The sequence below is a fragment of the Miniopterus schreibersii genome (assembly GCF_964146895.1).
Source record: "Miniopterus schreibersii genome assembly, chromosome: 1".
Taxonomy (NCBI): domain Eukaryota; kingdom Metazoa; phylum Chordata; class Mammalia; order Chiroptera; family Miniopteridae; genus Miniopterus; species Miniopterus schreibersii.
Window position 1 is genome coordinate 148,814,047 of NC_138101.1, and position 24,971 is coordinate 148,839,017.

Below are 24,971 nucleotides of genomic sequence, written 5' to 3' on the forward strand. Positions count from 1 at the left end.
ACTGACACCCGCACAAGGGCTGTGCCCGGGGCTGCTCTGGCCTCCCCGACCGTCAGACAGGGAGAGGCTGCATCGCCCACACAGACACCTGCATTCCGCCATCTGGGTGTCGCTCACGTGGACCCGGATGGGCCAAGCTGACACACTGTGGGAGCTCCTTGATTAAGCACTTGGGGACTAGGACGTTCGAGGGAATGGAGAGGCCAAACGTGAAGGCTACTTGGATTTCTTAATTTGGATCCAAAGTTGAGCCAAGACTATTTAACTGAACACCCACCGAGTTTTCACAGGCTGACAGCCAGCCGAGGACAATCAGCAGTGATAAGGAGCTGGAAGGAAATGGGTGCAAATTCTCCCTGAGCGCCGGTGGTTCTGATGTATATAATTCTCTCTCGTGGACTAAGCCCCACCAGCAGCATTTCTCAAGTGAAAAGCACACAGTTTGAGAAATGGAGTTACCAAGAAATCCTGCTATTTTAACTAAAAACAACTCGGATTTGAATGGTATACCTTACTAACTGATTGAGTGAGCATAGGATGGGTGGGAGGTTCTTACAAATTAGCTTGTGAAAGCCAGAACCCAGCAAGGATGGGACCTAGCAACAACCTAGTTTTTCTTTTTCCAACTGGTTGTCTAAATACAATTAGGCAAAATGAGCCGCAGAAGCCTTGCACGTGAGCCACAGAAACATTGTAATCCAGCAAGCTCCCTGGAGCCAAGGACAGAGAGCTGTGTTCTAGATTTCAAACAAATGTATTTTCTCCCTCCATTAAATTGAACATTCCCCTCAACCCATAATTTGGATAAAGCTGAAGGAGAGAAAAGAAACCCTTAACATCTGTGTAGGCTGGGAATGTAAGTCAGTGGGTGGATTCTGAACACTGCTAAAGTGATTGGGGGAAAGAAAAAACATGTTTATTTGTTAAAATGGAAACAATCAGTAATGACAAGGGAGCTGAAATATTTAGACAGAGCTGTAATGGAACCCAGAGGACATTTTTCTAGTTCTCGTGAAACAAAGTTCCTCCCTGTGAAATAGCATGCATATTTTTATAATTCCTCTACAGGCTACTTTAAAAATATATATTATGTAATTCATACCTATTATGCATGTATAGAAATATATGTAGGGCATTTCTTTTGTCTGTCATCGAAACATAGTTCCAGGTCTGTTCTCCACTGGTATTTGTTGTGGGCTTGCTTATCCCATCAGGCGAGATACATATCTGTATTTATATTAGTTGCCTGGGACATTATAAACACTTGTCTTTAACGTGGCTATCACCAAGGTAACATGCTGGTATTCTAAGTTGGGAGTGACACTAATTTTAAACTAAAAGCAGGCTAAAAGAGCCCTAGTTACATGAGATTTAAAAAAACATTCTGGCTCAGATTTTTAAAAACTTGTTTTTAAGTATACCAGACGTGCTGCCAATTCTTGTTTGTGTAAGTCATTTTCAATCAAATGTGATACCCTTGGTTGTTATTAACAGTATTTACAGAGGCCCTCTTTTTCCTTCCTCCCTAATGCACCCCCTCCTTCCATACTTCGCTGCAGGGTGTTCACCCAAGGGGAACGCTTGTGTGATTATTTTCAAGCTCATGAACCAGTGGAAGAGCTAGGAATAAAAAAAATCCAGAGTTCTACTGCTTCACATGAGAACATCATAGGCCATGGGGCTAGGATATCAGAGGGGCCATGAGACTAAAGCCTTCTTTCTCCCTACAGTGCTATCTGGCTTTTACGAAAATTACCATTCATCTTAGGCTATCATTTAAAAGTAGGGGGGATGTTGGCCCTTGGGAAGAGATAGAGTATTTCTTGGACTTCAAATCTATGTTTCCGTTCACATAATTTACTGAAAGATTGCTGTTCTTAAAGTAAAACTGATGTCATCGCATCTCATATGAAGCACACAGCTCTCCTCACTGCAGCCTCAGTATCTGTGCAAACTCAATTAAAACCAGCCTTCTAAAACATGCCTTTTAATATAAAGGGTAAGGTTTTCTTTTTTTATACTGATTTCAAGCGTGTGTCAGTAAACAGTAGTATAGAATTTTGCTAGACTAGAAGTTATGTCTTCAATTAAGTGGCTTCTAGACACTGTGTCTGTGTCTCATTTTACAATAACAATAGTAGCTACTATTTATTGACCAGCTACTGAATGTCAAGCACTGTGCCAGGGCTATTATATACATTATATCTCATTTACCTAAAATGAAATTAATAATGCATGAAAATGAAAGCCTTCTTCATGGTAAAAGGCCTAAAATAATTGGCCTCTGCACATGCCCTGTTAGCTGGAATTTGGAGCATAAATTCTAGAGATCTCTTTTTCGTATAGCTAAAGACCATCCCATTAGATTAACTTCTCCATTCTTAAACATCACCATTCCCTGGGGTGAATTTCAATGAGTTCAACTGAGCCACACTGGTATTAGTTAGCCTCTATTAAGTAAAATGAAATATGAAATTATCCTACCTTTCCTCTTCATTACTGCCAGACCACCCCCCGCCCCCTTATCCCAAGGTCTATATTTATACTGGAAGCTAAAAATAAAGCTTGAACCATAGATACAGTGAGCTAAACATCACTTGCACCCCCAAGACCACATAGGTAGTTGAGATTTTAGACACTGTGCCATTAGAAGGGACCCCTTGCCATGCTTCATATGAAGAGTAACATGGTAAAGATGAGAGCATTCCAGCTTCATGCTTATTCTTACAATTTGGCTAGAATCAGTCATTTTTGAACCAACAGTAATATTATTGGTGTTATTCTGTATATCTATAACTTTGGAACTTAGTATTATTGGACAGTTCCAAATGATAATATATTAGGGGGTTTTCTTGAAAAATTACCATGTTGCCAACCTGCAAACATTTTACTATTCATTTTAAGTCATGGGCTTTTGCCAAACTGGCTTTTGGAATTAAAGTCTGTTATTTGTAAAGAAATTATGCAGTTACCTAATTCCAGCTCACCATGGTCTCTATTATGTTTTAAATTATGTTATATGTCATAATCAGTTATATCACTGTAAGTAATTACTGTGAAACTTTGTTTTTATTCCACATACTTAACATCACTGTCTCAAGTTTGAAAATAACAACTAAACACTTCAAAACAGTATCACTCACACAGAATGACTTTTTTATTTGACATCTGATAGACTAATCTAGAAATATTGTGAAAAGGTTTTTTATTGGTATTATTGTGCTATTGGTATTAGACAAGAAAAATTACAAATGGATCGTTTATCACTGCACAAGATTTGTTAAGTCCCAGGAATAAAGACTTACTTGGACTAGTGCAACGTAATACATCAAAAGTACAATAATCTAAGGAACTAGAAGACTGATGAGAATTGGCGAAACATTTGAATTGTAGGATGTGCTTCTTTGAAAAGTTATAAGCCCTTAAATAAAGTGTCGGCAATGGAGGCTACTGAGCAAGGCTTACTTTAATACAATCATGCCTCGCTTAATGATGGGATGCGTTCTGAGAAATGCACAGTCAGGCGATTTTGTCGCTGTGCGAACACCAGAGTGCACTCACACAAACCTAGATGGAACTGCCCACCCCTGTAATTGTGTGTGCTGTACTTTAAGTTATTTGCAGTGCAGTAGGTTCTTTAACACCAGCATCACCACAAACATGTTGAGCCACAATGTTACCACAGTGACAACATTGCTAGGTGACAGGAATGTTTCAGCTCCATTATAATCTTATGGGACCACTGTCATATATGTGGTCTGTGGACCTAAACATCATTACGTGGCACATGACTATAAAGGGATATGAATGTTTGGTCATTAGCATGTTAACTACTTTGAGATAAAATGTGATTTTTACCTCATAAAAATGTGATACTTACAGAGTTATAGTGGTAATTTATCCAATATGCCTTGTTTCACAGGTAAAAAAAACTTCTCAGCTAAGATCCAATGTAAAGTATGATAAATTTCAAAGAAGTACAGACTACGTTACTAATGAAAAATGTTATACAAGGTGCCTTAGAACATAGTTAAAATGTTAATAGTTCTAAAACATGTATTAATCTATAATTATGGTAGCAATCTCTTAACCACTTAATGTTTTATTGTCCAATTTGAAAAAACATACCTGTACAGCCAGTTTTTCCTTTTTTGCCTGAATAGCCCATATCACAGTGGCAGATAAATGAGCCTTTAGTGTTTTCACAGGTTCCACTTAGACAGATATTTGGATTCAGGTCACATTCATTAACATCTGTAAAACATAGATATCATTAGTACATATAACCATTTCTTTGATATTGATATTTGTTTGATATCAGTGAATGCTCTCCCCTGAGATAATACTACTGTTCTAAATAAATTCATTCAAAAGATGTATCATATTTGTGGAGCTCAATTCACATGTGCTTTCTACACTGCAGGCTAACCATGCACACTGGCATTTTATCTGGGCCATAAGCAGGAGGCCCAGTAATCAAATAAACTGACTGACTCTAGGCTAAGTATAGTGCCTGTTTATGGGACAGTCTGGAAAACTTTTCAAAACAGCATATTATGTTGCAAGATAAAACTTTTAATCCAGTTTTCATGATGCCAATAAATTTAGTTTCCATATTTTAAAAGAAAGGATAAATAAACTAATAGTGTAGATAATTACAAACTTCACTTTTTCCCCAAAATTAAAAATTGTTTTAATTTTTTATGACATTCACTTTAGTTTCTTGGACTTCACAAATATTCAGTAAGGGTTTCCGGAAGATATAAATGTGATACAACTTAAATATTTTCAATTTTATATTCTTGCTTCTGACCAAGATGGTGTAACAGGCACAGAAACAACAATGTAAGGACAATATAGGCAACAAAGGACAGTGACTTGAGAGAAAGAAAACAAATTAGATGAGTTCTACAGCCCCGGGTTACTATGCAGGAAGAGTTTTAAGGCCACAGCATAGGAAAGGGATGACAGATGGAACCAGGTAGTGTCCCTAAGCTGTGGAGATGAAGCTGGATGTCCTGAAAGGCCCAGGTCACTAGAGTTCACAGGACAGAGCAAAGGACAGATGGGAGCTGCACAGAAAGAAAGCTCCGGGGTCCTGCAAAGAGTCCCAGTCAAGTATGCAGATGAGGAATGTTCAGTGGATTCACATAAGGAAACTCCTCGAAGCTGGGGAAAGTATCACCCACCAGAATTAAAGGGAACAATCATCAGAGTTCAAGGAAGGCCTGGAATTGTGCCTCTTCCTACCAGTCAGTCTGGAAAATCCCAGAATTCACAGAGGTTTGGGTAGAGTGTCCAGGACCGTCTTGCCTCAGTAATGCAGCAAAATTAGCCCAAGACTAACTGCTGCTTACAGGCATAAAAGCAAGACTTTGAAAGGATCGATCTGTTTCGAAATAACTAGGTTACAAAATAAAGCTCAAAAATATTTCTAGGAATCCAAAAATATCTAACACCTAGTAAGTAAAAATTTATAATGTCTGGCATCCAATCAAAAATTACCAGGCATTCCATGAAGCAGGAAAATATGACTCATAATAAAAAGGAAAGTCAATCTACTGAAATGACTCAGAACTGACACAGATGACAGAATTAGTAGACCAGGACATTAAAAGAAGTTTTATAACTGTATCCCATATGTTCAAAAATTCATAGGAATGACTGGACATATTAAATAGACACACAGAAGTATTAAAAAAGGCTTAAATAAAACTTTTAGAAATGAAAATTATAATGTTTGAGATAAAAAAATATATACTGAACATGACTAAAGGCAGATTAGATACTGCAGAAGAAAGGTTAAACAAATTTGAATGCATAGCAATAGAAACTCTAAAACAAATACAATAAATTCTTGAGTTTATTGCATTTTGCCAGAAATAAATTTTGCTTGTCTTTAGTTAAACATCTTAAAAGCTTAAACTCTAGTTGCAGCAGGAGGGCTAGGTGGACAGAAATAAAGGCACAGACAACTCTACCTGGAGTTGACCAGTGGTAGCTCAGCCCACATAACATATCTGACAAGTGCATCAGATATCACAGTCACAAGAAACTTGCTCTTTGAAATGCTAGTTTTGGAATAGTAGTATTATACACCTAAATAACCTTATATTTCACATAGGATCTATCAGCTACCCAAACTAATCTTTATGTAACTTAATGGTACTAGTGAATAACTAGAGAAAATTGAAATTTCTGTTTTCTTTGCTTACCTACGCAAGTCTTCATGTCTTCCGATGCCATGAATCCATCATAACACAAGCACCTGTACTCTCCGGGTATGTTGGTACACTGACCACCATCACAGATATTGGGGTTATCTTCACACTCATCAATGTCTGCAGAGAATAAAACCAAGAACAGCACGTTGTTGATATTGGTTCTATCAATTCAGTGATGGAAAAGTTAACTGACCCAAGTTGAATGAACCCAGCCTACTTGCTGATAATTAGCTCTCAAATCCAGGTGAAGTTTTACATATAATATCCCATCAGGCTATCCCAGGTGAAAGAGGAGAGAATCATTTTTGAGATTCACACCATACTGTTCAAGGTCAAGTGCCACATCCACTTAAAAGTCCATCATTTAATTAATAATTTTATCTCTTATATGAATTTATCATTCAAAAATGATTATGAATCTCATTTTCTCATCAAACTTAAATGCCTAAAGTCTATCATCTTCTGTTTTATTGATATTTTAAAGTGAAAACTGGTCAATAAGCGTATCTACTTAGATGTACTTTTAGTAAAAATATTTACTGTCAACATTTAATTTTTATAGCCAAATTTATATTTAGGGCTTCTTAGGGGAGATTTTTTTAGGCCATATAAGATACTCTTGGTCTTTAAACTTAAGTTCTCTTATTAACCCAAGCCAAAATCAATACCTATACTACCCATTTCATTTTTTATCTCTAGCTGCCTACGTGGCTCTTTTAGCCCAGGGTAATACAACAGGAACTGTAAATTAAACCAGAATTCCTCAAATTTTAGCAGACATCCAAATCACTTGGAGGGCTTATAAAAAGAGATTACTGTGCTCCACCCCCATGAGTTTCTGATTCAGTAGGTCTGGGGTGGGGCCCAACATTTTTCATTTCTAACACATTCTCGGGTGAGGCTGATGCTGCTGGTCCAGGCAACATATCCTGACGAGCACTGAAAGAAGCCAACAGATCAAATTCTTCAAAATGCTGATCAATGGAGAAACTATTTTAGACTCCACTTGTTGAGCATGAGCCTGGTGCTATACTAAGTGCTGTATACACTCTTCCACACAGGAAATCTGAACCCCACTTTATAGATGAGCAATCTGATGCTAAGGGTCTTTATCAAGGACACACAGCTAAAATATGGGACAAACAAAGATGTGGACTCACGACTATCTAACTCCACATCCCCGAACCACTCTACGTAGGGACCTGTTATTGAGAGATTTCACAGGAGACTGAAACCTACTTACCAGTACATGACCTCTGGTCAGGCATTAGTGCAAATCCTGGCTGACAGCTGCATTCATAGCTACCTTCAGAGTTTGTACAGAAGGTCTCACAACCACCGTTCATTATGCTGCATTCGTCAATGTCTAAGAAAAACAAAAATAATATTACCTTTCTCTGTGTTTATAATCATGGCATGTGTTTATAGTTTCCATGCATGGGTCCAATAAAGCAAATTTTTAAAAAGAGCATCCTAGGGCAACTGGAAGTCACTATATTGTTTGATTCCTTCAAAAAATATGAATTACACACCTACTATATGCTAGAGAAATGAATCTAATGGTGAATGAGACAGACACAAGACCTGCCTTCATAATGCTGAACTGCAGCTGGGGAGTTAGGTGAACAATTAATTACACAGTACATAGTGCACCACATGCAATGTAGGAGAAATGTCAGGTGCTATGAGACCATACATGACAATGACCACCTGGGTGAAATTCTCTGGGTCATAGGTTCAGTTATAAACTTGACGTTCAGTTTGACCGGCTCAAGTTCTAAACCTTTCAAGCACTTGAGTTAGAATTCTGAGTTGTCCTGGGCCATGTTTCAGGAGAATTTGGGCTGATTTATGACTCTGGGTAGAAACCATGTGAGACTTGGCAGTTCCACATGACGTACACCCCAAACCAGGCAAAATCTGGCAGTTTCTGCAAAGTTTCACTTTGACTTTGGGCACAATAAAGCCACAGGGTTTTCTGTGCCACTCTTTCCAGCACGACTCAATCTACAGGGGGCCAGCCACAAAGCAAAGGCTTGTCCCACAAAACCCCATCCCTAAGGTGTGCCAGACCTGGCTCCATCTTGATGTAAGATATCCTGGTCTTCTTTCCAATAACTACTCTTTGAAACCTTTCAGCTGATCTGAACCACCTAAGGGCAGAGACTGTACCCTATGCTTCTTGCTTTTCAGGGCACTCATGGTGCTTCATGATTTCAGGGGGTCAGTGCTGATTTGCCTGGTTGTGTGTATGCATAAACAGAGCAGTGCTGTGATTCACCATTAAAGCAGCCCGGGTCAAACTATACTTGTTAGAGCTAAACCATTCCATATCTCCCATTTAACTGCTCTTTAAGCACACCAGGTAGGTGAGATCTGAAGATCGTGAGCCACTATAAATGGAATTTTACTTACAAGGAAACAAGAAAGATTAAGTAAAAGTAACTAGTAATGGGAATAGGACTCAGAAAATGTGGCTTGAGTGCTTTAGAAAGAGACTAGAGGGAAAGGGGATGGTGGGAAGAGATTAACCAAAGAACTTATATGCATATATGCACAACCCACGGACAAGACAATAGTGTGGTGACAGCCTGGGGAGGGGATAGTAGTAAGGGGGAGGGGGACAATGGGGCGGGAAGGACCATCTGTAGAACTTTCAACAATAAAGATAAATTTTAAAAAAAGAGACTAATAAAATAAAATAGAAAACAACGTACTATACAGAACTTACCAACACAAAACAGCCTGTCGGGAGTTGAATGATAGCCAGGGTTGCAGGCACATTGGTATTTCCCTATGAGGTTCACACATCGGCCGTTGGGACAGAGATTCGCACTCAGCTCGCACTCGTTGATGTCTGTGTAGAAAATAAGAACAGCAAACATCCAGCCATCAGCTCTGCCTCTGGCAAAGACGTGGGTCGAATGACTGACCACAAGTAAGTGGACCCAAAGTCCTCCTCCTTACCTATACATGCTGAGATGTTGGGGGACAGCTGATGACCAGGAGGACATTCACAGCGGTAACTTCCTTCGATGTTTAGGCAAGAGCCTCCTCGGCATAGGAGGGGATCTCTCTGACACTCATCAATATCTGCAAAATGGAAATGACTGCGTTGAAGATGTTGGTGGTGTGCTGCCCAGGTCCCCGCGCCCAGGCCAGTGCACTCATCGCCCCGTTTCTGGGCGTTCTGGCTGCTAATGGCTCACAGGCTCCTTCTTGAAGAACAGCTGTCCATTTCATTCAGAAATATGTGGGAGGTGAGAGATTGTTTTTCCCTCCCATGTGGGGGGCCGCCCACGGCCAATCACTGATAGAAAATCTTGGCCTTCTTGTCTCAAGGTGGGACAATTCTGATACTATTCACACTCCCGAGGCGCCTGTGGAATCCGGCTAAGGCTTAACTGCAGCTGAACTCTGCCTCTCTTCTCCTTCCCTAGCCTGCCTCCCTCGTTTCTTCCCAGGTTGCCCCTGATAGCACTCCCTCAAAATAATCTCCATCTCAGGCTTGTTTCTAGGGAACCTCATCCAATGCAACCAGCTTGATTAATCTTTTCTAGAAATGTCTGGCAGAGGCCCTCTAATGTGACCCTGAATATAGCTTCTGTTTGAAGTGCTCTCTCTTCCCTGGGTGTCTATTCTAGGTTTTACACTCATGCCTCAGGGACCCATAACTGGTGTCAAGATCACCCACCATCCCACAGCATGAATTCCCTCATTCCTCCCACATGTCAGTCTCCCACCACCACAGACTGATTCCTGACTCACTGGTCAGGAGAGCAGTGCACCAGGGGAGCTAGAAGAAGCAGGGACATGGGCTATGAGTCCTCAAAGCTTCTTGGAATCTTCTTTTCCCTGTGCTGACCAAATGGGCACACACTTACCCATGCAGTTCTTCATCATCATGAATCCGCTTTCATAGCCTTCGTCGCACTTGCACTCAAAGTCCCCTGGGGTGTTCACGCACTGGCCGCGGCCACAGAGGTCAGGAGATATGCGGCATTCGTCAATGTCTGCACAAAAGCAGCGAGTGGAGGCACGTGAGCATCGGGATAGCCTTAAATTCTTGTGCACTAAAGAGGAAGCATCCTAACAGGTGTCCCTCCAAGGGGAGCCCCCTCACTGACCTGTGCAGTTCCGTTCTTCAGAGTCAAGAGCAAAGCCACTGTCACACCTGCACTTAAAGCTGCCGATGGTGTTTCTGCACTTGCCGTGGGTGCAGAGGCTGGGAATCATCTTGCATTCGTTGATGTCTTCGAGAAAAAGAAAATGTGAGAAAAGTTTGTGAGCAACCAAGTAGGTCTCGATGATCTTCATTTTAAACCCAGGAGGCTGGAGGGTCTTGATATAAGGTCTTGGCAATATTCATATTAAAGACTGTGATGATCCATGGGAAATATGACTGTGTAAACATCTCTAGTCTTTTAAACTCCTGTTTTTAAAAGCATTATCAGAGAAGTAGAGTGCGTTTATTTGGACTTCTAGAACCCAGCACATGCCTGATACATACTGAACATGGAATGATTTGCTGAATGAATGAGTGGTCTAAACCACTAGTGTCTGTCTATACTTAAAAGCATGTAGAAGATTATTAGGACATATTGCCCCACAACAACTAATTAAGTGTGTAGGGCGTGATTTTCAACCTTTTTCATCTCATGACACATATAAACTAATTATACTAAAATTCTGTGGCACACCAAAAAAAATGTATTGCATTTTTTTGCCAACCTGACAAAAAAAACAAGTATAAATTTTATTCATTCACAACTGGATGGCTACTGTTGTGTTGGTTATTATTTTTTATTTAATTTGACAATCTAAGGGGAAAGAGGTCAGTGCCCCTTACTAAATAGTGAGGTATGGTATGTTTTAAAAATTCTGCGGCACGCTGGTTGAAAATCGCTCCTATAGAGAAACGAGATGCTCATTTATGCTCTTTGATGAGCTTTTGGATACATCTAAGATACAAGAATTTCAAAGAAGGCATCCTTTCTAATTTAAATTATTTGAAAGCAATGTATACTACTTAAAATATTTTATCAATATTATATAACCTTAATGTTTCATTAATATAATTTAAAAAGTTTTTTTCTATGCTAAGAGACGACTTCTGTAACTTGTACTCTGAGTTTCCCCTTTTAGGGGCCTCTCCAAAGGAAGACCTAAAACTCAAGAAATACTAGTTCATTTCTATATAGTGTCATGAGAGGCAGAATTGGCAGATTAAATCTCAAGAACACCAAGTCCTGTGGCAACAGATCCCACAGCCTTTGAAAGCAAATCTCTCAAGTTCCTTTAAATTTACTTAAGAGATATTTAAGAGGGCCATCGAGAAGCCGTCTTCCTAGACACAACAATTTTAAACCCCAGAGCTTCTTGGACCAAATGCTTAGAAAAAAAAAAGTCTACACATTTTTCTATAAGGATAGTTAAGTGATATTTATACACTCATTTCCCATCTGATTCAGTTATGAAGTATAATAACTAGGACCAGACACAATGGGCAACCAACACAGAACTCTATCCTGGGAACATAAGCTGAGCGTCTCTGAAATTATCAGAATTCTGAGTAACCAATTATGCTTTTTCCATATGCTGACGTAAACAAGTTCTGTTTCATTGTGAGTAAAAACTTAAATCAAATTTGGAATTAGATTAAATCTGTGACTTCTTATTTTCTGCACGGATTTTAAATTATAGAATAATAAACTGAAATAATTTTTGAAATGTCATGTCCCTGGAGTGTGTCTGCCACAGAAATGAATCTCCCTGCATCTGGACAAAGAGGACCTGCCACTGGGTTTCCCAGGCCACTGACCCTCTGCCGTCACGTATACCCAGGTGGGCTACAGTGACGTGGACGCTCAAGTCAGCAGATAAAAGGTCCTATCATGTGGCTTTAGCAGATGGTATACAAATTTCTCATTTCCTGTCATTTATGTTTAGCTTAGGGTGATACTAAGATCTACTTTAACACTTAATGGCTAGACGGGAGAGGCAAGCAACCTCGGGAAGTCCCGAGATGCAGAAAAAGCAGCCCCGTTGCAGAGTGGCCGTCTGGTTACAGATACTGCAGGGAGCAAAGGCTGTGCGCTGCGATGGCCAAGGGACGACCGCACTGGCCAGACTCCCAGTTCCGTCAGCAGGACTCTGGGCTCGTGGAAACGCACCCCGTCGGCCCGGAAAGAAGAGCAACCGCCCACCCAAAGCGCCGTACCTTTGAAGAACGGTTTTCCATTTGTAATTTCTTTGGTGGCAAATCCGGGTCCCCTGGGACAGAGCTCGTCGTACTCGGGCGTGTTCCTCACAGGGCACTCCTCGCACTCCTGGGTGCCCCAGGCCGCCCCCACGGAGCAGCAGCAGGCGTCCATGCGGTGGCGGCCCGCAATGGGCAGCGCGCACTCCTCGTCCTCGTACCTCAGGAAGCAGGTTTCCACGCGGATATCTGCCCGAGAACAGAGGGCACGTGAGAGCTGAGGACACGTGGGAACCGAGGGCACGTGAGAACCGAGAACATGTGAGAACTGAGGGCACGTGAGACCCGAGGGCACAGGGGAACCGAGGGCACATGAGAACCGAGGGCACGTGGGACCCGAGGGCACAGGGAAACCGAGGGCACGTGGGAACCGAGGGCACGTGGGAACCGAGGGCACGTGGAACCCGAGGGCACGTGGGAACCGAGAACATGTGAGAACCGAGGGCACGTGGGACCCGAGGGCACGTGGGACCCGAGGGCGCGTGAGAACCGAGCACATGTGAGAACCGAGGGCACGTGGGACCCGAGGGCACAGGGGAACTGAGGGCGCGTGAGAACCGAGGGCGCATGAGAACCGAGGGCACGTGGGACCCGAGGGCATATGGGACCCGAGGGCACGTGAGAACCGAGGGCACGTGGGAACCGAGCACATGTGAGAACCGAGGGCATGTGGGACCCGAGGGCACGTGGGACCCGAGGGCGCGTGAGAACCGAGGGCGCGTGAGAACCGAGGGCACGTGGGACCTGAGGGCATGTGGGACCCGAGGGCACGTGGGACCCGAGGGCACGTGAGAACCAAGGGCGCGTGAGAACCGAGGGCACGTGGGACCTGAGGGCACGTGGGAACCGAGGGCACGTGGGAACCGAGAACATGTGAGAACCGAGGGCATGTGGGACCCGAGGGCACGTGAGAACCACCGCCCAGCGTTCGCCCCAAGCTGCCAGCGCTGTGTGAGGCCAAGGACAATACGCTCAAGAATTTTCTACATACGTACTGATTAGAGGTATTTTTTCCCCTCAAAAGAAACCCAGGCTTTGGGGTGGGCAGTCCCGCTTAACAAAGACCTTTCTACTTGGGAGCTCGTATTTATTCGCACCCCCTATTTGGGGACCGTTTCCTCTGGGCTTCAGGCATTTTCTGATAATTCTGCGTCAGGAGCAGGGCTCCGACAAATCCTGCAACGCGCTTGGAGATGTTTTCGCAGACGTGCCTGGTACCAGTGCTCGCCCACCGTGGGGTCTGGACTCATCTCTGGCTAAAATCAAACTGCACTCTCTGTCGCTGGAGAACGTCTGAGCTAGCTCCAGCCCCTTTTCCTCGGACCCACTTCTTTCTGGAGAGGTGGAGTGGTAAACTCCAAAATCAGGAATGCCCTGCTTGAGGTTAAAGAGGAAAAACAGCAGAGGAAAGCCACTCACGCCTCTTCCCAAGGACTCCTTTCACTTCAACACGCGCTCGTGTGCGCATTCTTCTGGGTACGCGTGGGGTACATCTAGCTCCAACCCCAAATTCATGGGGTTATGAGGCCGAGCAGAAAGAGTAGCAGACCAGAGGTCAGAAGACCTAGAATTTGGTCCTGTTCTGCAACTAAGAAGGAAGTCTCCTTGTCTTAGGCAACTATTAACCTGAGCCTGAATTTCCACATCTGTAGAGTGATGTTCCTCCCATCCCTCGGGGGTGGGGGTAGTACTCTGAAGCTCAAGTGAGATTATGCATCTGAAAACTGTAAGGTGTAATTAAAACATAAAGCATGATATTCCCCATCTTTCTCCTTCACAGGGTGGTTACTAGCCATTCACCTAAGTGCCTGGGCTCAACTTTCACGGTAGAAAGCTGCTGAGGCCTCGGGGCAACTTCACATGCGGGTTGCATCTATTAACATGGATACTTTTTAAATGATTTCTAAATCAAACATTAAAGCATCTTTCAACTAAAGAACCTGGAAGAATGTTCTCATTAAATGCGGATCCCTCCTAAACAAAGAAGCTGAGACCCAAAATGTCATTAACTGACACCCACAGTTACAAAGGCTCTATTCTAGCCTTTGAATTCCAACTTCTCTCTTCCATATTGCTTACATTATAAACCATAAAGTTCTAAATTTAAAGGTTTGTTTGTTCTAAATCGTAAATGATCCAAATCCCTGAGCCGCATACCACTCTCCTAACTACTTACAGCGCCGCTTCACTAAGAATGCTTTTCAGAGCAATAAGGTTTCAGATACCCAGTGGGGCTGAGCTGAATCATTTGCACAGTCACGGACTCAGGAACCAGTGATCCACGAGACATATTCCCACCAGTTAGAAGCCACAGTAGTAACATCGGAATAAGTCTGCCAGCCCCCATGAGAATGACAATGGGATCTCAAGCCTAATGCCACGAGGCCACAGGGCAGCATTCTAAGAACTCAGGGTCCTGTGTCCAGTCTCGTCCCCACCATTGCCACGTGGGCTCTAGCAGTTGGCATGGAGAATCCCACCATGCTGACAGTGACGGCAGCCCTGGGCTCCCTCGGGTTCACTGTTCAGGACTGTGGCGCTCTTCATTCCTGATACCCACAGAGTTTCCTCCAAGCCCATGACATACGAGGGGTGGATTTAAGAGCTCTGGAATAACAATTATGATGGTAATGATTTAAGGAACGGTTGCATATCAATTCTCTTCATTAACATGTTCTCTGCTCTTTCTATGAAGAGTAAACAAAGAGCTTGGGTCAGGAAGCCTCTCTTTCCGGGAAACCACCATGGGTCCCGGTGGAAACACTGAGTTTGGGATGTGTGTGTCTGTACTTGGAACCAAATATTCAGCTCTATCTTGTTAACTGAAGTTTTAATAATCTTTAAGAAATGATCGTTAGAAAAGCAGTGAGCTCAGTATTTACCCAGGCAGATCCTCCCGGTGGCATCCAAGGTCATCCCGTTGGGACACTGACACTTAAAGGATCCCTTAGAGTTAACACATAAGCCATTTTTGCATACTCCTGGGAACACCGCACATTCATCGATATCTATGAAGGAAAAAAAAGCACAAAGTTGATATCTCTGTGTAACATCATTCTCTTTTATCCCATTCACAAAGTCATAATTATTCTCATAACGGAAAAGACCATTTGAACCTGATACATTCACAAAATTAGTTTGCTTCCAAATAGTGTAGGTAGAATTTCTGGTATGTCTGAATAGCAACAGAGCTCACCTGCTACCAAAGATATAACAGTTTTTCCATGGTTCTCAGGGAGTAATATTTGAGTTGAAGAGTCAGAGAGCTGGCATAAGTTCTTGGGGACAGCTCTGGGTACTGTGGCTGTCTCAGGTAGGGCTCCCAGAAGCCATAGAATTAGCTTTATGAGACCAGATGTTTGAAAGTAAATAGAGAAACAGAAACCTAGTCTTTCAAACTAGCAAAGAATAAAGAGCTTGAACGTGAGCATAGAAAAAAAAATCCTACTGAGGAATATGTGAGGCCAGTAAAGGGAGCACTTTCGAGAAGTGCTGAGAAGTCCCCAGAAGTGTGTTACTAGTTCTACCTCAGCAATGGTCTCAGTGTTCTGTCCAAACCTTGGTGGTCCCAGTTTGAGTTGGGGAGAGTCGAAAGACATCCATGTTCATACATTTATCATTCACTCAATCTCTCTCAAATGTACCTTTCTGTTCCAGTTTGCTTAATGCAGAGCAGTGTGTTCTCTGCACTTAATTTGGAAAAATATTCACCATCAAATAAATCCAAAGAAAGGCATTTACTTGCCAATGCCAAAAAAGTGGAGCATTAGTTAAGAAATTCACACACACTGTGTCTCTATTTAGAAGAAATAACTTCCTAAACCAGGGATATGAAAAAAATGTTCCAGATCTTTCCTTGTAAGAGAGATCAACGGGAAGGGGAAAATTTACCTTTATGGGTTTTTCTCTTTTTTTGTTCTGGCCACTTGTATACCAAAATGTGCTGCTGAGGTCAGATAAGTTATTAACAGTGGGTCTGGACCAAAGAAAGGCCAAAGAATTCAGTCATCATTTGGAAAGCAAGACCTTGGGTGGGGGTTATAGTGTTCCTCTTTATTTTAGCAAGGAAAAAAACTTCATTTCATCCCACATATGGGACTAATTGCTGTTTTTAAAATTTTTCAGCTGCTGTGTCATGTCAGGTTGTGTTAGTCACCCTGACCTATGTCTATCTGGGACTCCATGAGAAAGAATCACAGCAAACTGGACATAATCCACGTAGACTTTCAAAAATAATGCAGCAGTGTGTGTCCTTCTAGATCATCTGTGATTGAAACAAACAAACAAACAGGACAAACCAAGAAAAAGGCAAATTTTACAGCCTCATTAAAAACCTCCTGTTTTATCTTCTTGATATACAGCAATTTGAAAGTGCAGTCAATTCAAACCATGGTCAGCCTAAAACATTTTCAGCCACCTTGTACTCTGGCCATAGTGGTTTGAAACTGGCAAAAGCATATATATGCTCATGAAATTAACATCTGTTATGTTCTGCAGTTCTCATTATTTCTTTTTCTCTGCGGCATATTTCTCACTGTGAAGCTACGTGACATCTTTATCCAGTCCAAGTTAACACAAGCATTCTTCAAGCACACAGAAATTTATGGTTTATAAATAATCATAAATACCTTCACATTGTGTTCCTTTTATTCTTGAATAGCCTTTACCACATATGGGATCTGTAAAAAACACACACAAAAACAAACAAAAACAAAAAACAAATTTGAGATAACAATATCCAGACTTCGTAGTTATGACCTAGTATAAGAAACACGAAAGAGGACCTGGAACATGAATTAGATTTTGTTGCTATGAATAAGTCTGAGATAACAAAGTGTTTCTGAGATTGCATAAGTGAAACAAATAATAATGAAATGTCTCCTTAAATAAAGCTCAATTCCTCTGAGATATCCAAAAAGACCCAAAGGTACCCTAAAGAGCATGTTAAGTTGATGACCAAGGAGGAAATTGACTAGATTCCTCTCTTGCTATTAGCCCTAAAATAGGAATCACACTATAGGATTACTGTAACATGAACGGAAACCAAAGTCTCGAACTTGAAGATCCCATGCCCTGCAGCATTCACACCGTAGAAATCCACCCATGTATATATCCAAACATCGAATCAACAAAATCATAGGCAAGGCTCTCAAACCTCAGCTTTGCAATAGATTTAGAAGGTAAGTCACGAATACTGATTTCTTTATGTTAATCAGTTTTTTTGGAAGAATATTTGCACCTATAAAACGCTCAGGACCCTAATCCTGAGCTTCCCCAGAGAGCCCTAATAGGAACCGCTGATCCAGGAAAACAACACCAGCTCACCAGATTACAATGTGGTGATAGAAAACAACAAATTGCCAAATTACCTAAAAGTATTGTCTTTGACACCTCATAGTTTCCTGTTCAGTAATACACTTCATTGAGGTCATCAGAATTAAATCTTCTAAAATCCCCATGTGCACCCAAATGTACAAAGGCCTAGGTTTCCCCTTTCTAAACAAAGTGACCAGTGGGATGGGCACAGGAGCCATAGAACCCATTCATCTTACCGACTTTGCAAAGGGTACAGGGGCTCCCCCAGGCAGCACCAAGGGAGGAACAGCACTCTGACTTTAAGGTGGCTCCATTGATGTTGATCTCACACCGCCCATCGATGACAGTCTGCCAGCAAGTGCCCTTGATGGTTTCTGTGGGGGGGTGGAGGGGAATGATATTTAATAGACACTTAAATACAGCGGCATTGATAAACACAAGAAAATCTTTCCCAGAAAGATAAATACCTATGCAGATGGTTTTTGTCGGATCCAAAGTACTTTCAGAAGAACATTCGCAAATAAAAGACCCCTGGGTGTTTTTGCAGACTCCATTAATGCAAGGGTTCGATTCACATTCATCGATGTCTGAAACAAAACGGGTCTACGTCACTGCCGAGAACTAGTCTTGGACATGAATGAATATTTAAACTTTGGCTTCAATTGCTATCACATATTCGTCATCAGATAGTAAAGCTGGTCTGAATAGATTTTTTTCTAGACAAAATGGAATGCCAAAAATAACAGCTAAGCACATCCCTATAGAATAGAATCTGGTACATGGATGAACATTTTTATTTGGGAAATCTGGAGCAAATGTAAGTGTGATTTCTGAATAACTAACTCAAACTGCATATGTGTAATGTCTTCTCCATCTATTAAATGACAGCTAATAAAACGCCAAGTGCAGGCAAATGCAAAATAAATGCTTTCAAATGACACTTAAACTCAAAATAAATGGCAAATAATATGCCGATCACAGGTAAGTACCACCAGTAGCTTGCCAAGTACATACAAGTGCCATTTAAGACCACAGAACCTCAGCTGAAGCAGCTTAATTGTCTAAAATAGAAGCGACTCTAATTTATTCACATGGCTCTTTGGTGGCATTCCAAAAGACAGCAAAGTACATAGAATGAGAACAAAAAGTGTAGTTTACCTTCACAGGTTTTTAGATCAGGTTTGTATATAAATCCCTTGGGACAGGTACAGACAAAACTTCCAGGAGTGTTTCTACATTGTCCATTGTCACAAAGCAGACTGTTCAATGCACATTCGTTAATATCTGGAAAACCAATGAAAATGAACTTTTAAAAGAGCCCATCCCTGGCATGCAACTTCTTTGCTCTTTAGCAAGGTTTCAAGGTCATAATGATATGATTAATTCAACCAAAGAGAGGCAAAACTCCTGTACCATTTGTTTTTGCCTAAACTGCCTAATTTTAGGAAAATAGGGGCTTGATTATTTGTACTTTGTACAAAGTGTAAAATCGCCATACACTATTCAATTCACTTGTTTCTTTAGCAGGAAGAAAATCTGGATTTACTTGAAATCACTGATCTTTATATACTTGTCTCATTGTACCAGAATTCAAAGGACTAATCCTATTGATCTAAGGAACTAAATAAATATTTAGAAAGTATGGTCCCACTTTTACATGTGTTAGTTCCAGGGTGGGTGTTTCTTCTTTAGAATAATTTAAAGGGTCTCTGGTTTTGTGTATTAAGTATGAGGCAATCTGCAGAGTTTATAATTGTCATGGGGAATTAGACTCAAGATTTAGAGAGCTGAGGAAAACTCCTGGCTTTCAGCTGAATAGTTGGCCTATCTGATGCAAAATCTAACTTTTGATATATATGACTCCAATTAGGAAGTGTGGGAATTACACAGCTTTTAAAGTATCCCTTTGGGCTATAACATTAGACGGCCCACAGAATAGGCTCCACACATTCACAAGGAATTTTTTAGACATTGAGTGATCTGCTTAGATCATCATTTGACAAGCTAGTAGCCCTGACATAAAGGATGCACAAATTCAGCCCTGGGGAGCTACATAGGTTTACAGCATTAGATACACTTAAGTCAGCAACATATTTATAAAGTTTTTTTAATGGGAAAATTGAGTATGAAGTTATGTTATTGGCTGAGCAAGTAGCATACTGAGAATTCTGTCAAAATAATATAAGGAGTAGTAACACTTCCCAAAAGGGTGAAATTGTAATTCTTAAACTCTGATGATGTCAGAGGAGTCTGGAAACTTAAATTGAGGAACTGATGATAAAGATAAAAAAACTAGCCAGTCCCTGGAACCCCGTGTGGGAAATGGCTGGAGTAGACCGTTGAGTCCCAACTTCACACTTCTGAACATAATCTGAAATATGAACATACTTCTGACCTGATGATAATGGCTCTGACTTTAAAGAATGTACTAAACCACTGAAGGAAGAATCCCTGCAGCCTCTCAGGCTCTCCCTCTGCTTCCCATGGGGTGATTTCTGGGTGAAGCTAAAACGTCCCTGTGTTTTTCTGGCCTGCCCAAATAAATAATGATTTTTCATGTCTGCCAGTGAAGAGAGGCATTCATAGAAAAATGAAATAGTAAAATTTGTTTTCAGTGGAATCTGGTTTAAAAGTGCCATGTGTACTCAAGTAACAGCTGTAGCCTACAAAGGGAGCCTACAATTAAGGGTGTGAGAGAGAAAGAATTCATTTCTCAAAAGTCAATGTAGACCACAAAGAAGGAAGGGCCAACTTTGGGCCAGCAATAAAAGTTAGGGAGGGAAAAAGGAACCTGTAGTTCAAAGAAGAGGGTTTTGGTTTGTAGCTCCCCTCACCGGCTTCCATCTTCTATGCTTTCTATATACTGATTTAGCCTGAAACTGGGGTGAAAGCTGATTTAAATGGGAGCAGAAAAGATGCTTTGTTCTACTGTTAATTCTTTTTCCATGTTGTGCACAATAGTAAGGAAAGCAGGTGAAAAATATTCAAAGTAAGATTTCTGCTTTTCCAAAATAACGTATCTCTACCTACCCACAGTGACAATCGTCAGCGGCCTTAACAACACAGGGACCTATTAGGTACCACACTCTGCCTCAACCTGCAAACCTAGACAACTATACATTGTCAAAGAGGGGCAGTAAGTACTCCTGCTATGTTCCATCCTGTAAGTAAACAGAAGATAAAAGTAAAAATTATTCATGAAAAACACTGTAAGTATAGGAAGGAAGAAGAGAGTAGTAGAGGGCGTGAGAACAGGAGACCTACAAAAATAACTCAGAGAGGTGCACAGAGAGTAGGAGGGGCAGGGTGGTTGAGGGGCTGCTTTAGGGTGTCTGGAGTTAGCTCCCTTTCACTGACTCTCTCTAGAATCCATTTCCTTTTCTTTATTTGCATATAGATAGAGTCATAGAGTCCAGACCTTCATCACGTGTCCCTGTATGAAAGTGCCCATATTATTTTAACACTGATATCACAGTGTCAATATAAACACAGAATTTTGTAGGAGAAGGAACTATGAAAAAAAAAAAAAAGAAGAAATGGCCAACTATAAAAAAGTTACATTTGAATGAAGGTCTGTGTAATAGATTAAAAGAACTGTACAGAACCAAAGTAACTTGGCTACTGAAAGGAGTCAGAAATAACAACCAGGCTGAATGAGCTTTGGAAAGAATGTTTATAATAACAAGAGGTCAGGGGACAACTTATGGATATTTCAGAGGTGGTTGTTTCTTACATAGTTCTATAGAGCATAATAGATTAAAAAACTTAATTGACATGACCATTGTTCCTGTTCAAGGGAGTCAAGTTCTATAAGATATAATTTAGCCCCATTCCTCTTATTAATCAAGGCACTGCTTGTCTACTCAAAGGAAACAAGTTTCTTGGGAAGGATCCCAGTATTTCATCAAGCTCTCCACCATCAGAGGACATCAAGTGGTAAAGCAAGAAACAAGACAAACAAAATAGCTTGATACCCAGGGACACATGGGAAGAAACTTTTTTTCTTGGGTGAGAACAAATGGTGATTCCCTAGCGGCTGGGTGGGAGATAGTTGAGTCCAGCACCCAATAAGTAGTTGATACTTGCTAGATTGTGTGTTGAAAGAATGAACAGGACATTTGTTTATTTCGATCTGTAGCATCTTTAAATTATTACATATTCTAACAACTGACCACCTTAGAATAGTATGTTGCAAATCCTACCAATAAAATACCACTACTGGCCCAGGTCGAGTGGCTCAGTTGGTTGGAGCACTGTCCTGCACACCAAAAGGCTGAGGGTTCAATTTCTGGTCAGAGCACATTGGGGATTCAATCCCAAGTTGGGGAGTGTACAGGAGGCAATCAAGGTTTCTCTCTCCCTTCCTCTCTCTTTAAAAATCAATTTAAAAAACATATTCTTAGGCGAGGATAAAAAAATAAATAAAATTAAATAAAATACCACTAATGGCAGAAGAGAGTAAACACCTAACTCTAGGCCCTAAATGGCTTTCAGAAGGTAAAAAATATATTTCAGGTCTCCTGTTTATCTTAAAGACTATTAATTTTCATCCCATTTCATGAAAGTATGTTTGCTTTGAGGTAAAATGTGTTTGGCTTCCAAATCAAAAAGGTGCACCATCTTACATTTTTGGTTTGGGTACACTTTGGACTATTTGCACAAGTATGAATATTCTGGTCTTAGAAGCCAAATTTCAAGAAACCCGAGGCAGTATGTCTCTACACTACAGAATGGACAAAACATTTCAGAAAATACTACTCTAGGCAACTGGAGAAAGTTGAAGAAGAAAAAAAGCGGTGTCCCTGTTGACCATTTTCTTCTCAACCAAAGGATTTTATTTAGTTACTGGCTGGTACCGTCATTAAGGATTGTTAGAGCATAAAAATGATGTTTGCTCAATGTAACAGAGAGAAGTTATTACTGAAAATAAGCTGAGTTTTCTCTGGCTAATCCTAAAAAGTGGTTGGGAGAAGAGCTGCTTTGCTTCATGATGAAAAATAGGGATGCCTCTGTAGCCCCATGGAGATGGCTCAAAATCTTTGCATTTTATCTATCTAAGGAGCTTCTGTTTCAAGAATTGAATCTGATACATGATTATTCATGCATTGTCAAGGTTAGACTATATAAATTTTGTTCATCAAGACAGGCATGGGCCATGCTGACACCCAAAGCGTAGAGCATCCATCTGCCCAGTCCTTTAAGTCCTTCAAGAGCAGTTTCCTCCACACATCAAAAGGAGGTTAAAGCAATGTACACAAGACATCTTAGAAAACAGGTGAAACTTCTCACCAACACAGTTTTTCCCAGATGCATCCACTTCGTATCCTGAATTGCATATACATTTGTAGGTCCCACGGAGATTTTCACAAATTCCATTTGGACAAATGTCAGGATCTAATGCACATTCGTTTATATCTGCACCACAAAAGAAGTTCAAAATCAATAACAGTCTAAAGTAAACACAAAATGAACTGTCAAAAAAAAATAGCATTACAATAAATGTAGTGACCTTAGGACCTTGTGAAAATTTTTAAAAAGGTGACATTTTTATAAGAAAGCTTGATCCTTTCTTCTCAGTACAAGACATCCTAAGTCAAATCTTCCTTCCCTTAGTCCCTGAGAGGAACTGGCATCTGAACTGGACCTACGAGATTTCCAATCTTTAATCAAGCCAACGGAGACCTCCTGGACTTCTGGTCCAAACACCAAGATGGAAAAGTGGATCCAATTCAGACCCCAGGTCCCTACAACTGGTCTCTCTGCTCCCAGCTGTGCATTTTCAATCTACTTTCCACACTGCCACCTGGCTTCACCTAAAAACAAGGTGACTGTGTCATTCTCATGGCTCAAACTTTTGTAAATTCAATCATATCCTCAAGCCCTAATTAAAATAGGGACTCTGTTTATTGACTTTAAACTTCTCACTCTTCCATGAACATAAAACACCCTCTTCACCCTGTGTCAAAAATGTCTGGAGCAGACCTATGCACTGATCCAAAGCCCACGCAGACACCACCTGCCTGGGAAAGCCTCTGCTGCTCTGCCTGGGGGGGCTGGGTTCTCCCCTTTCTGTGCCCTCACAGACCCAGGAGAGCTCCAATAGTCAAAGGTGATGCAGAATGACAACCAGTGGACGGCAACCTAAATCTTGGTGCCTGACTCTTCTATAAACCAGGGTTGACCTTTTTTGACTTCTGCAGTTCCCTAGCACAACTTATTTACTCCCCACTAACTCTTCACTCATTATAAATCTCCTTACTTGCCCTCTCTTGTCCTCCCGATATCCTCTCCCCATCGTCAGCCACTCAAAATGATGAAATCAATTGAGCTGAATGAACTCCCAATCAATTCTGCCAGTCCACTTTTTTTCAGCACTCTCCTGATTCAGATGATTTAGTTTTATATTAATAAAATAATCCTTCATCTTTCTTATCACCCATTTTATACTTATACTAATTCTCCCTTTTAACTGTAATTCTTTTTATAGCACTGATATTTCTCTAGTTCTTACTCCTACACTTAAAGAGTTCATTCTTGTCCAATTCAGTTCATTGCTGTCACTGTGTGCTATAAAATAGAAGATGAAAAGTATAAAATATAAGAGGGCTCCCAACTGCCATCTTACAATTACTGAGCACACTGTACAGTTAAGAAATAGAAATAACAGTTCAGTTGAGCCCATAACCCTGAATTGTACTTGATAGTGGAAGATCCAAAGGCCAGGCTGCCCCTTCTCAGAAATGAGCAAGCACCACCATTGTATCTGGTCCACCATCCTCCGACACCGCCCCTGCCCCCCGAAAGCACCCGAACCCGGGTTCCAAGCCCCACACCCAAGCAGCACACCCACCTCCAGCAATCCCAGGGCCCGCCGTGCCAGCTGCACTGCCACTGGGGGCTCCTAGGAGACCCAGGTACCTCATGCAGTGATGGCCAGCAAGGGAGTGAGACCAGACTGGTGTAAAGGGACCAACTGGAAACCCACAGGAAGGCCCGATCCTGCTCTGCACATGCTTAAGGTAGTAAATTTCAAAACGAGTCCTTACCACTGCCTGCTGATGTCATTCCTGGCCCGCTGCTGCAGAGTGCCTGATACTCCGCTGAAATAAATTAACAGATAGTAAATGATCCCCTTGTTTGCAGAACAGGCCGATCCTGCTTTTGGCTTTGCA

General features: G+C 41.4%; 1 protein-coding gene across 1 annotated transcript in view; it reads right to left on the reverse strand.

The window, feature by feature from the left end:
* The window catches only part of FBN1 (fibrillin 1), a 229,148-nt gene that overhangs the window by 64,587 nt on the left and 139,590 nt on the right, over positions 1-24,971 (reverse strand). The window contains exons 17-31 of the mRNA XM_081151492.1: positions 24,846-24,899; positions 23,089-23,214; positions 18,958-19,083; positions 18,267-18,386; positions 18,036-18,173; positions 17,112-17,162; positions 15,366-15,491; positions 12,445-12,672; positions 10,352-10,477; positions 10,109-10,237; positions 9,192-9,317; positions 8,956-9,081; positions 7,468-7,590; positions 6,216-6,341; positions 4,129-4,254 (exon numbers count right to left, since the gene is read on the reverse strand). Coding sequence (XP_081007618.1) covers positions 4,129-4,254; positions 6,216-6,341; positions 7,468-7,590; positions 8,956-9,081; positions 9,192-9,317; positions 10,109-10,237; positions 10,352-10,477; positions 12,445-12,672; positions 15,366-15,491; positions 17,112-17,162; positions 18,036-18,173; positions 18,267-18,386; positions 18,958-19,083; positions 23,089-23,214; positions 24,846-24,899 — 1,851 coding nt within the window. The remainder of the gene's footprint in view (positions 1-4,128; positions 4,255-6,215; positions 6,342-7,467; positions 7,591-8,955; positions 9,082-9,191; positions 9,318-10,108; positions 10,238-10,351; positions 10,478-12,444; positions 12,673-15,365; positions 15,492-17,111; positions 17,163-18,035; positions 18,174-18,266; positions 18,387-18,957; positions 19,084-23,088; positions 23,215-24,845; positions 24,900-24,971) is intronic.